Below are 14,715 nucleotides of genomic sequence, written 5' to 3' on the forward strand. Positions count from 1 at the left end.
ACAGATGCATACCTGTATTCGTCGTGGCATATCATCCACAAGTTCATCAAGACACTCTTGGTCCAGATTGTCCCACTCCTCAACGGCGATTCGGCGTAGATCCCTCAGAGTAGTTATTGGGTCACGTCGTCCATAAACAGCCCTTTTCAATCTATCCAGGCATGTTCGATAGGGTTCACGTCTGGAGAACATGCTGGCCACTCTAGTCGAGCGATGTGGTTGTCCTGAAGGAAATCATTCACAAGATGTGCACGATGGGGGAGCGAATTGTCGTCCATGAACACGAATGCCTCGCCAATATGCTGCCGTTATGGTTGCACTATCGGTCGGAGGATGGCTTTCACGTATCGTACACACGTTACGGCGCCTTCCATGACCACCAGCGGCGTACGTCGGCCTCGAATGATACCACCCCAAAACATTAGGGAACCTCCACCTTGCTGCACTCACTGAACAGTGTGTCTAAGGCGTTGAGCCCGACCGGGTTGTCTCCAAACACATTTCCGACGATTGTCTGGTTGAAGGCATAGTCGACACTCATCGGTGAAGATAACGTGATGCCAATCATGAGCGGTCCATGTTATTCGGCCCATCTGTACCGTACTGCATGGTGTCGTGGTTGCAAAAGATGGACCTTGCCATGGACGTCGGGAGTGAAGTTACACATCATGCAGCCTACTGCACACAGTTTGAGTCGTAACACGACGTCCTGTGGCTGCACGAAAAGCATTATTCAACATGGTGGCGTTGCTGTCAGGGTTCCTCCGAGCCACAATCCGTAGGTAGCGGTCATCCACTGCAGTAGTAGCCCTTGGGGGGCCTGAGCGAGGCATGTCATCGACAGTTCCTGTCCCTCTACATCTCCTTCATGATCGGACAACATCGCTCTGGTTCACTCTAAGACGCCTGGACACTTCCCTTGTTGAGAACCCTTCCTGGCACAAAGTAACAATGAGGACGCGATCGAACCGCAGACGACAAGAGCCGTGTACCTCCTTCCTGGTGGAATGACTGTGCTGATCGGCTGTCGGACCCCCTCCGTCTAATAGGCGCTGCTCATGCATGGTTGTTCACATCTTTGGCGGGTTTAGTGACACCTCTGAACAGTCAAAGAGACTGTGTCTGTGCTAAAATATCCAAAGTTAACGTGTATCTTCAGGAGTTCTGGGAACTAGGGGACGCAAAACTTTTTTTGATATGTGCACGTAGACGTTTCCACCGAAGGAAAACCATAAACAGAAATCAAAACAGAAAAGCGCATTCATATCCAGATACACCAACAAAACGATTTGACATCGACATTGTGGTGTCACCGCCAGACACCACACTTGCTAGGTGGTAGCCTTTAAATCGACCGCGGTCCGTTAGTATACGTCGGACCCGCGTGTCTCCACTATCAGTGATTGCAGACCGAGCGCCACCACACGGCAGGTCTAGAGGGACTTCCTAGCACTCGCCCCAGTTGTACAGCCGACTTTGCTAGCGATTGTTCACTGACAAATTACGCTCTCATTTGCCGAGACGATAGTTAGCATAGCCTTCAGCTACGTCATTTGCTACGACCTAGCAAGACGCCATTATCATTTGCTATTTATCTTGTGATGCCTGTACCGTCAGACCGATGTTCACCAATTATGGATTAAAGTTAAGTATTCCAGTAGTTACGTACGTTCTTTGCTACTATAAATTCCTTGTCCTGTTCCAGACCTCACGCCAGCCTGCGTGAGCTTAAACGCGTGCCTTCGGCTTCCTCTCATAGTGGCTTGGCTGTCTTGCGAAGTCACAACAGACATAATGATAAGTACACGATATTCATAACAATGAGACATCTGTGTCCTGCGGAACACTGTCAGTGTGAGCATTCTGGGACTAATGCGGAACGTGTAAAATTTGCTAATGGCGGTAGGCAATATGAACGGAAGACGTGCCTTCGTGAACAATTCAAAATGTCATGAGTTCCAAGAGTAGCGTCCGTCAAACACATATAGCGATATAATTGCTACCATATGTGAAACATCATAAAAGTGCAATAATCGTTTAAAATTACCAGCGCACTGGCTGCAAATCACTGATTAATATCCATTTCTAAGACATCTTGAGGATTATGCTTGAAGAAACAGCTTCTAATTAACGCGATAGCTCTTAAGTAATAGTTACCATTTTATTACTTAGTAGCTGAAAAAGATCTGATTAATATCCATTTCTAAGACATCTTGAGGATTATACTTGAAGAAACAGCTTCTAATTAATGCGACAGCTCTTAAGTAATATTAGAACAAATTAAGTCCTCGGTCAGAAATATTAAGTCAAAATTGACCAGGTTTCGACGCTACTATGAGCATCGTATTCAGAATTAAACTAACTGTTCTAAAATATATTAAGTATATAATACATTAATAAAATTAAAGTTTGTACTGACTGGAAAGAGATGCAGTACTTTCAAGTCACATTTAAAAGAAAGATCTAAGCCGGAAAGGCGACGTCATGAATAGTTGTAAATAAGATGGCGAGCCGCTATGGGCTGCTCGTACTTGTGTCTAATTTTGACTTAATATTTGTGACCGAGGGCTTATTTGTTCTAATATAATTCTCACACGGTCACTGAACCTGAGCAGCTATGTTCAAAGTTTTCTTAAGTAATAGTTAGCATTTCATTACTTAGTAGCTGAAAAAGATCTGCATCCCTTTTATGTACTTTCTGATCTGGAATAGAAATGTGCAATTAATATTCTTTATATGACATCAAACTTATTCAAAACATATTCCTATAATCTACACATATGAGCCAGAACATCGTTACCGAACTACAGTCGATATAACCCCGTGCAGGCGACAGCAGCGTCACGTAGCGTGGAATGACTACTAGTCAGACACACGCACAGTGGATGTAGTATGAGTGAGCGTGTTTTCCGTGTGTAGAGTGGGGAAGCCGCCCGACCTATCTGAGTCTGAACGAGCGCAGATTGCAATGGCCCAGAGGCTCGACACAAGCATTTCGGAAACTGCTCTACTTGTGCGGTGTTCGAGGAGTGCTGTGGTGATTGGCGAAACAGAGGTGAAACCACGTCCAGGCGTTGTGGGGTTGTGCGGTCACCGATTATTACAGATGCACTAGATAAATAGGACAGGCGGTGAACTGTGGCGGAACCGACATCACACTTTAATGCTGGCCAGCTTACAAATGTGTCTGAGCACACAGTGCACCGAACAATCCTACCGATGGGCCTCCGCAGCCGACGACCCATGCATCTACCAGTGTTAACACCACGACATCGGCATCCACGACTGAAATGGGCACGTGGGCACCGGCACGGGACGTTGGCGCAGGGGCAGACTGTTTCATGGTCTGACGAGTCACGGTACCTTCTCCATCTTGCCGATGAGAGGGCGCGAAGCCGGCCGCTGTGGCCGAGCGGTTCTAGGCGCTTCAGTCCGGAACCGCGCTGGTGCTACGGTCGCAGGTTCGAATCCTGCCTCGGGCACGGGTGTGTGTGATGTCTTTAGGTTACTTACGTTTACGTAGTTCTAAGTCTAGGGGACTGATGACCTCAGATGTTAAGTCCTATAGTGCTCAGAGCCATTTGAACGATTATTTACGAGGTGCATTCAAGTTCTAAGGCCTCCGATTTTTTTTTCTACTTAACTACTCACCCGAAATCGATGGAACTGGCGTTACTTCTCGACGTAATCGCCCTGCAGACGTACATATTTTTCACAACGCTGACGCCATGATTCCATGGCAGCGGCGAAGGCTTCTTTAGGAGTCTGTTTTGACCACTGGAAAATCGCTGAGGCAATAGCAGCACGGCTGGTGAATGTGCGGCCGCGGAGAGTGTCTTTCATTGTTGGAAAAAGCCAAAAGTCACTAGGAGCCAGGTCAGGTGAGTAGGGAGCATGAGGAATCACTTCAAAGTTGTTATCACGAAGAAACTGTTGCGTAAGGTTAGATCGATGTGCGGGTGCGTTGTCTTGGTGAAGCAGCACACGCGCAGCCCTTCCCGGACGTTTTTGTTGCAGTGCAGGAAGGAATTTGTTCTTCAAAACATTTCCGTAGGATGCACCTGTTACCGTAGTGCCCTTTGGAACGCAATGGGTAAGGATTACGCCCACGCTGTCCCAGAACATGGACACCATCATTTTTTCAGCACTGGCGGTTACCCGAATTTTTTTTGGTGACAGTGAATCTGTGTGCTTCCATTGAGCTGACTGGCGCTTTGTTTCTGGATTGAAAAATGGCATCCACGTCTCATCCATTGTCACAACCAACGAAAAGAAAGCGCCATTCATGCTGTCATTGCACGTCAACATTGCTCGGCAACATGCCACACGGGCAGCCGTGTGGTCGTCCATCAGCATTCGTGGCACCCACCTGGATGACACTTTTAGCATTTTCAGCTCGTCATGCAGTATTGTGTGCACAGAACCCACAGAAATGCCAACTCTGGAGGCGATCCGTTCAACAATCATTCGGCGATCCCCCAAAACAATTCTCTCCACTTTCTCGATCGTGTCGTCAGACCGGCTTCTGCGAGCCCGAGGTTGTTTCGGTTTGTTGCCACACGATGTTCTGCCTTCATTATACTGTCGCACCTACCAACGCACTTTAGACACATCTGTAACTCCATCACCACATGTCTCCTTCAACTGTCGATGAATTTCAATTGGTTTCACACCACGCAAGTTCAGAAAACGAATGATTGCACGCTGTTCAAGTAAGGAAAACGTCGCCATTTTAAGTATTTAAAACAGTTCTCATTCTCGCCACTGGCGGTAAAATTCCATCTGCCGTACGGTGCTGCCATCTCTGGGACGTATTGACAATGAACGCGGCCTCATTTTAAAACAATGCGCATGTTTCTATCTCTTTCCAGTCCGGAGAAAAATAATCGGAGGCCTTAGAACTTGAATGCACCTCGTAGAGGGCGCGAATCCGTCATCCTCCACAGGAACAGTCCTTGACACCTGTACTGTGGGACGAGACACGCCGACAGCGGATCCATTACGCTCTGGGGAACATTCACGTGGGCAGCTACGAGCTCGTGCAAGGCACCATGATGGCCATGGAGTGTTGTACTGGCCGCACACCAGGCACACACCTTCATGATGATCATGCTTCCCGACGGGAGTGGCATTTTTCAGCAAGATAATGCGCCAAGTGACAAGGCCAGGAGTGTGTTAAGTGGTTCGAAGAACACAGTGGCGAGTTCCAGTTGATCTGCAGGCGCCCCCAACTAGCCAGACCTGTACCCGATCGAACACATCGCGGATGTGACTGAAAATGGCGTCAGGGTTCATCGCCCCCTTCGCCGCAGTTTACGGGAAATGGGTGACGTGTGTGCAGATGTGGTGCGAACTCCCTCCAGGGATCTACCAAGGCCCCTTTTTATTCCATGCCACGGCGCGTCGCCGATGTTATCCGTGCCAAAGATGGACATGCTGGCTATTAGGTGGGTGGCCATAATGTTCTGGCTCATCAGTGTAAATTTAATGTTTTGATTTCGCGTGCAAAGACGAACTAGTTTCATGACTGTCCAACACATTACAGATGGTTGTCCATAAGCGAAACACGATTATTTCACATTCACTCCGTAACAATGGAATGGTTGTCCTGGTAATTAATTGATAGTCATACGGGACGATAATCTTACCAGAAATTAGTGCGTTTTAAAGCCGAATGATTACTTGTAGCACAAGGGTCCATGACGAAAATTTTTGACTTATAGGAACACGGCAAATATCCACATAAAATCTATACCTTCCATTACTCTAAACCAAAAAATACAAATTTCAGAAATTTTTCGAGTCACGTCTTATCATTTTCAAAGACGTCAACAAATTTTATTTATCTGTATCATGGAAATACGTCTGATATTTGGAATGAAGTTTAATAGTAGTTTACCAAAAAAACGTTTTTCAAATTACTATAGCGTAGCGCAAAGTGGACGACATTTGAAAAAATAAAAAATGAATTAAAAAAATCACAACTATCCGTATGAAAATCTGTTTTCCTAGTGGATTTCCGTCAATTAATGTGTAAATATAATTTCTCTGAAGAAAATTTCAATCTTGAGAACGTTATGAAAATCTGAAAAAAATTTACTTGTCGGTAACGAAACATTACGTCGTAAATCTGTTAGTTGCCCAAATGCAGAAAAAAATTGGTATAAGATACATTAAGTGCAGAATATTACTACTCAGACAAGTCTTCGACACTCAGAAATCATTACAAGGTTGTACTGAGATGCGTGAATGTCTGTGTTGCAAGGTAATGAATATGATAAGCTGCAACTCTCAAATTCTGATAACATTAATAAGAACATTACTCGAAGCCATCGCACTGAAGGATTCTTTAAATACATTGCACGAAAGAAATGTAGGATAAAGTTCGAAAAACACAGTTTATTCGAAAAGGAGTTGGAAGGTAATGAATATGATAAGCTGCAACTCTCAAGCTCTGATAAGATTAGTAAAAGCCTTACTCGAAGCCATCGCACTGAACGATTTTTTAAATAGATTGGACGAAAGAAATGTCGGATAATGTTCGAAAAACACACATCATTCCAAAAGGAGTGAACGTTTTTAATGACAGTCGGGCCCGACGACAATGTCGTCATCAACAAAACCACTACTCAGGTCACAACCAATTTCTTCAATGTCTTCTGGAAAACAAATATAATTGGTCAAAACAACTCATTTCTTTGTAAAGATCTTACATTGAATTCATGTCAGCTATAGCTTTTGTGAATGTTGATACTTCATCTTAAATAACGTCGCAGATTTCTGTTCAAATGGTTTCTAATGGCTCTGAGGACTATTGGACTTAACATCTGGGACTTAAAACTACTTAAACCTAACTAACCTAAGGACATCACACAAACCCATGCCCGAGGAAGGATTCGAACGTGCGGCCGTAGCGCTCGCACGGTTCCAGACTGAAGCGCCTAGAACCGCTCGGCCACACCGGCCGGCGATGATTTCTGTTGGTTGCCAGCCTGAGAATCACGAAAAATAGTAACGACACTCGTTGTCCTATCATCCGAAATCTGTGGGGTTTACGTGTGAAACACTTAAATATGTTACTTAGGCAAATTATTTCCAAAATTTCATTGCTGTTGTTGTTGTGGTCTTCTATTCTCTTCTTGTCCAAACTATTTATCGTCCATGTTTCACCTCCATACATGGCTACACTCCATACAAATACTTTCAGAAACGACTTCCTGACACTTAAATCTATACTCGATGTTAACAAATTTCTCTTCTTCAGAAACGCTTTCCTTGCCATTGTATTTTATATCCTCTCTACTTCGACCATCATCAGTTATTTTGCTCCCCAAATAGCAAAACTCCTTTACTAGTGTAAGTGTCTCATTTCCTAATCTAATTGCTTCAGCATCACCCGACTTAATTCGACTACATTCTATTATCCTCGTTTTGCTTTTGTTGATGTTCATCTTATATCCTCCTTTCAAGACACTGTCCATTCCGTTCAGCTACTCTTCCAAGTCCTTTGCTGTCTCTGACAGAATTACAATGTCATCGGCGAATCTTAATGTTTTTATTTCTTCTCCATGGATTTTAATTGCTAGTCCAAATATTTGTTTTGTTTCCTTTACTGCTTGCTCAATACACAGATTGAATAACATCGGGGAGAGGCTACAACCCTGTCTCACTCCCTTCCCAACCACTGCTTCCCTTTCATGTTCCTCGACTCTTATAACTGCCATCTGCTTTCTGTACAAATTGTAAATAGCCTTTCGCTCCCTGTATATTACCCCTGCTACCTACAGAATTTGAAAGAGAGTATTCCAGTCAACATTGTCAAAAGCTTTCTCTAAGTCTACAAATGCTAGAAACGTACGTTTGTCTTTCCTTAATCTTTCTTCTAAGGTAAGTCGTAAGGTCGGTATTACCTCACGTTTTCCAGTATTTCTACTGAATCCAAATTGATCTTCATTAGTCTATATTAATTATTTTTGGTACTGTGATTTCTTTCCGTCAGTGTGTTTATCACATTAACTCGTTTGTAAAGAAATCAAATGTTTGAAGCTATTTTATACACGAGAGTTTCACTCTTTAACGTATCGGCGGTGTACTGGTGAGTTATGAAACCGTCAGATCGATGTATCTACATATTCCGTGTCTGCCTGCGGTGTCCAGGTCCAGGTCCAGAACGCGTCGCTGGCTGGAGGCGTGGCGGTCGGCGCCAGCTGCGACATGGTTCTCCACCCTGCCGGCGCCATCGGCGTGGGCCTGGTGTCCGGTTTCGTCTCTTCCATGAGCTACACCTACCTCCAGGTAACGCCCACACGACTGTCGTCTCGTAGAGCCGGACACCGTTCGTGCCATTTTCAGAAATGCGTAATAAATGTTTAGTCTTTAGGGTACATATGAGCCTTTTTCACATAAAAACTGGCCAAGTGCGAGTAGGACTCAAGTAGTGAAGGTTCTGTTGAAACTAAATGTGTGACCCGTGGTCCAGTTACGTTTCAGCCGCGCTAGCGAGTGGCCTCTGTTGGTTGTTGCGCTGCACTTCAGTGTTTACATCGCTGTACTTGTGCTTCGCCGAGTGCCGTCCGTCCGTCAATCTCCGTGTTCGCTCCTGTTCCTTGTGATCTGATCGCTCTTTCTGGTCTTGCTGCTGCTAATTGGAATTTCAGTTATTTATTTATTTATTTTGCGTATGGCAATACAGCGACAATATTTTATATAAGTACAACAATATGTAAACGAAATGTACAAAACAAAACAATGTGTAAATAGTACATATGTAAAAAACAAGCAATAGCACAAAAGGGTAAAGTACAAACACTCAAGACAACATAATTACACGTTAAAAGCTTGGCAAGCCTGACTAGAAAGTCATTCATATATTTAAAGCTCAATATCTAGATTGCATAGCCAATCCAAAGCAGAGGGTTTCCCATATACAGGGTGTTACAACAAGGTACGGCCAAACTTTCAGGAAACATTCCCCACACACAAAGAAAGAAAGTATGTTATGTGGACATGTGTCCGGAAACGCTTACTTTCCATGTAAGAGCTCATTTTATTACTTCTCCTCAAATCAAATTAATCATGGAATGGAAACACACAGCAACGGAACGTACCAGCGTGACTTCAAACACTTTGTTACAGGAAATGTTCAAAATGTCTTCCGTTAGCGAGGATACATGCATCCACCCTCCGTCGCATGGAATCCCTGATGCGCTGATGCATCCCTGGAGAATGGCGTATTGTATCATAGCCGTCTACAATACGAGCACGAAGAGTCTATACATTTGGTACCGGGGGTTGCGTAGACAAGAGCTTTCAAATGCCCCCATAAATGAAAGTGAAGAGGGTTGAGGTCAGGAGAGTGTGGAGGCCACGGAATTGGTCCTCCTCTACCAATCCATCGGTCACCGAATCTGTTGTTGAGAAGCGTACGAACACTTCGACTGAAATTTTCAGGAGCTCCATCGTGCATGAACCACATGTTGTGTCGCACTTGTAAAGGCACATGTTCTAGCAGCACAGGTAGAGCATCCCATATGAAATCACGATAACGTGCTCCATTGAGCGTAGGTGGATGAACATGGGGCCCAACCAAGAAATCACCAACAACGCCTGCCCAAACGTTCACAGAAAATCTGTGTTAACGTGATTGCACAATCGCGTACGGATTCTCGTCAATTGGGCCAACTGACGGTGAATCGAGGAAGCACAGTACATACTGACGAAACTAAAATGAGCTCTAACATGGAAATTAAGCGTTTCCGGACACATGTCCACATAACATATTTTATTTCTTTGTGTGTGAGGAATGTTTCCTGAAAGTTTGGCCGTACCTTTTTGTGGCACACTGTATAACATCAGAGACAGGTCCGGCGTATCTTCTTAAGGGGCATTCCTCAGTAATATGGCGGACGTTCTGTTCTGGTGCTCCACAGTCACAGGCTGGTGAGCCGCATAGACCCCACTTGTACTTGTATGCATTGCATCTTGCATGGTCCGTTCTGATACGGTTTAATTTAGTCCAGGTACATCTCTTCAGGCCAAAGCCCTGTAATTCCAGAGTTGTTGTTGTTGTGGTCTTCAGTCCTGAGACTGGTTTGATGCAGCTCTCCATGCTACTCTATCCTGTGCAAGCTTCTTCATCTTCCAGTACCTACTGCAACCTACATCCTTCTGAATCTGCTTAGTGTATTCATCTCTTGGTCTCCCTCTACGATTTTTACCCTCCACGGTGCCCTCCAATGCTAAATTTGTGATCCCTTGATGCCTCAAAACATGTCCTACCATCCGATCCCTTCTTCTGGCCAAGTTGTGCCACAAACCTCTCTTCTCCCCAATCCTATTCAATACCTCCTCATCAGTTACGTGATCTACCCATCTAATCTTCAGCATTCTTCTGTAGCACCACATTTCGAAAGCTTCTATTCTCTTCTTGTCCAAACTAGTTATCGTCCATGTTTCACTTCCATACATGGCTACACTCCATACAAATACTTTCAGAAATGACTTCCTGACACTTAAATCTATACTCGATGTTAACAAATTTCTCTTCTTCAGAAACGCATTCCTTGCCATTGCCAGTCTACATTTTATATCCTCTCTACTTCGACCATCATCAGTTATTTTACTCCCTAAATAGAAAAACTCCTTTACTACTTTAAGTCTCTCATTTCCTAATCTAATTCTCTCAGCATCACCCGACTTAATTTGACTACATTTCATTATCCTCGTTTTGCTTTTGTTGATGTTCATCTTATATCCTCCTTTCACGACACTGTCCATTCCGTTCAACTGCTCTTCCAAGTCCTTTGCTGTCTCTGACAGAATTACAATGTCATCGGCGAACCTCAAAGTTTTTATTTCTTCTCCATGGATTTTAATACCTACTCCGAACTTTTCCTTTGTTTCCTTTATTGCTTGCTCAATATACAGATTGAATAACATCGCGGATAGGCTACAACCCTGTCTCACTCCCTTCCCAACTACTGCTTCCCTTTCATACCTCTCGACTCTTATAATTGCAATCTGCTTTCTGTATAAATTGTAAATAGCCTTTCGCTCCCTGTATTTTACCCCTGCCACCTTCAGAATTTGAAAGAGAGTATTCCAATCAACATTGTCAAAAGCTTTCTCTAAGTCTACAAATGCTGGAAAAGTAGGTTTGCCTTTCCTTAATCTTTCCTCTAATATAAGTCGTAGGGTCAGTATTGCCTCACGTGTTCCAACATTTATACGGAATCCAAACTGATCTTCCCCGAGGTCGGTTTCTATCAGTTTTTCCATTTGTCTGTAAAGAATTCGCGTTAGTATTTTGCAGCTGTGACTTCTTAAACTGATGGTTCGGTAATTTTCACATCTGTCAACACCTGCCTTCTTTGGGATTGGCATTATTGTATTCTTCTTGAAGTCTGAGGGTATTTCACATGTGTCATACATCTTGCTCACCAGATGGTAGAGTTTTGTCAGGACTGGCTCTCCCAAGGCCTTCAGTAGTTCTAATGGAATGTTGTCTTCTCCCGGGGCCTTGTTTCGACTCAGGTCTTTCAGTGCTCTGTCAGACTCTTCACGCAATATCATATCTCCCATTTCGTCTTCATCTACATCCTCTTCCATTTGCATAATATTGTTCTCAAGTACGTCGCTCTTTTATAGACCCTCTATATACTCCTTCCACCTTTCTGCTTCTCCTTCTTTGCTTAGAACTGGGTTCCCATCAAAGCTCTTGATATTCATGCAAGTGGTTCTCCTTTCTCCAAAGGTCTCTTTAGTTTTCCTGTAAGCAGTATCTATCTTATCCCTAGTGAGATAAGCCTCTACATCCTTACATTTGTCCTCTAGCCATCCCTGCTTAGACAATTTGCACTTCCTGTCGATCTCATTTTTTAGACGTTTGTATTCCTTTTTGCCTGCTTCATTTACTGCATTTTTATATTTTCTCTTTTCATCAATTAACTTCAATATTTCTTCTGTTATCCAAGGAGTAATGGACTGTGGGGCTGGTCCCGGCGGAGGTTCGAGTCCTCCCTCGGGCATGGGTGTGTGTGTTTGTCCTTAGGATATTTTAGGTTAAGTAGTGTGTAAGCTTAGGGACTGATGACCTTAGCAGTTAAGTCCCATAAGATTTCACACACATTTGTTATCCAAGAGTTTCTACTAGCCCTCGTCTTTTTGCCTATTTGATCCTCTGCTGCCTTCACTATTTCATCCCTCAAAGCTACCCATTCTTCTTCTACTGTATTTCTTTCCCCCATTACTGTCAATTGTTCCCTTATGCTCTCCCTGAAACTCCGTACAACCTCTGGTTTAGTCAGTTTATCCAGGTCCAATCTCCTTAAATTCCCACCTTTTTGCAGTTTCTTCAGTTTTAATCTACAGTTCATAACCAATAGATTGTGGTCAGAGTCCACATCTGCCCCTGGAAATGTCTTACAATTTAAAATCTGGTTACTAAATCTTTGTCTTAGCATTATATAATCTATCTGATACCTTTTAGTATCTCCAGGGTTCTTCCATGTATACAACCTTCTTTCATGATTCTTGAACCAAGTGTTAGCTATGATTAAGTTATGCTGTGTGCAAAATTCTACCAGGCGGCTTCCTCTTTCATTTCTTAGCCCCAATCCATATTCACCTACTATGTTTCCTTCTCTCCCTTTTCCTAATGACGAATTCCAGTCACCCATGACTATTAAATTTTCGTCTCCCTTCACTACCTGAATAATTTCTTTTATCTCATCATACATTTCATCAATTTCTTCGTCATCTGCAGAGCTAGTTGGCATATAAACTTGTACTACTGGAGTAGGCGTGGGCTTCGTATCTATCTTGGTCACAATAATGCGTTCACTATGCTTTTTGTAGTAGCTTACCCGTTCTCCTATTTTTTTTATTCATTATTAAACCTACCCCTTTTTTACCCTTATTTGATTTTGTATTTATAACCCTGTATTCACCTGACCAAAAGTCTTGTTCCTCCTGCCACCGAACTTCACTAATTCCCACTACATCTAACTTTAACCTATCCATTTCCGTTTTTAAATTTTCTAACCTAACTGCCCGATTAAGGGATCTGACATTCCACGCTCCGATCCGTAGAACGCCAGTTTTATTTCTCCTGATAATAACGTCCTCTTGAGTAGTCCCCGCCCGGAGATCCAAATGGGGGACTATTTTACCTCCGGAATATTTTACCCAAGAGGACGCCATCATCATTTAATCATACAGTAAAGCTGCATGCCCTCGGGAAAAATTACGGCCGTAGTTTCCCCTTGTTTTCAGCCGTTCGCAGTACCAGAACAGCAAGGCCATTTTGGTTAGTGTTCCAAGGCCAGATCAGTCAATCATCCAGACTGTTGCCCTTGCAACTACTGAAAAGGCTGCTGCCCCTCTTCAGGAAAAACACGTTTGTCTGGCCTCTCAACAGATACGACTCCGTTGTGGTTGCACCTACGGTACGGCTATCTGTATCGTTGAGGCACGCAAGCCTACCCACCAACGGCAAGGTCCATGGTTCATGGGGTATGCAAGAATGGGTATGCAGTAAAAATGGTGGGGGTTCCCGTGTGAAAATACAAAGTTGTTCCGAGATGTCCCCTTTACTAATATTAGCCTACTTTGTTACCTAGAACGTTTTTTTTCGTACGATGCGTATTTTTCGAAGTATTTAATTGTCTCATTTATTTTACAGCGTTTCCCTAGTTATGATGGACAGGCACGTTAGTTAAGGGCTATAACTGTCAGGAATTTATCACGTTTTCGGTAGATAATGTTATCGTTTGCGTATTTTTGTGCTTCACACGATCCGTGCCTGACCGTCGGAATGACACACAGGGCACCGCCTTGTCGCTCAGTGATGGGACGCACAGGAGGTGCCAGGGTACAAAGGGAAGACGACCGGTCACGAGAGAGGCATATCGACCAGCTACGTGTGACCTCTGCACGTCCTTTGTGTGGTTAGGGGCTGGAGTCCGCCGTATCAGCTAGGGACGGCACCAGAAAAACCATTCCTCGCACGCCAAGCGCTTCCCCCCAAGTTCCCGAACAGAGGGTGTTGCGGAAATAGCATTTGAATTAAGTCACTTTCGCGAAATGGTGACACAAATAAACTCACCGGACAAAGTCTTGTTGTTGTTGTTGTTGTGGTCTTCAGTCCTGAGACTGGTTTGATGCAGCTCTCCATGCTACTCTATCCTGTGCAAGCTTTTTCATCTCCCAGTACCTACTGCAACCTACATCCTTCTGAATCTGCTTAGTGTATTCATCTCTTGGTCTCCCTCTACGATTTTTACCCTCCACGCTGCCCTCCAATACTAAATTGGTGATCCCTTGATGCCTCAGAACATGTCCTACCAACCGATCCCTTCTTCTGGTCAAGTTGTGCCACAAACTTCTCTTCTCCCCAATCCTATTCAATACTTCCTCATTAGTTATGTGATCTACCCATCTAATCTTCAGCATTCTTCTGTAGCACCACATTTCGAAACCTTCTATTCTCTTCTTGTCCAAATTATTTATCGTCCATGTTTCACTTCCATACATGGCTACACTCCATACGAATACTTTGAGAAATGACTTCCTGACACTTAAATCTATACTGGATGTTAACAAATTTCTCTTCTTCAGAAACGCTTTCCTTGCCATTGCCAGCCTACATTTTATATCCTCTCTACTTCGACCATCATCAGTTATTTTGCTCCCCAAATAGCAAAACTCCTTTACTAC

The 14,715-nt window shown here is 43.8% G+C and overlaps 1 protein-coding gene across 1 annotated transcript in view; it reads left to right on the forward strand.

Annotated features, from left to right (window-relative positions):
• Nucleotides 1-14,715, forward strand: part of LOC124550787 (ammonium transporter Rh type A-like) — a 192,509-nt gene that overhangs the window by 157,481 nt on the left and 20,313 nt on the right. The window contains exon 6 of the mRNA XM_047125510.1: nucleotides 8,158-8,295. Within this exon, the coding sequence (XP_046981466.1) occupies nucleotides 8,158-8,295 (138 nt within the window). The remainder of the gene's footprint in view (nucleotides 1-8,157; nucleotides 8,296-14,715) is intronic.

The sequence above is a fragment of the Schistocerca americana genome, chromosome 9 (assembly GCF_021461395.2).
Source record: "Schistocerca americana isolate TAMUIC-IGC-003095 chromosome 9, iqSchAmer2.1, whole genome shotgun sequence".
NCBI lineage: Eukaryota > Metazoa > Arthropoda > Insecta > Orthoptera > Acrididae > Schistocerca > Schistocerca americana.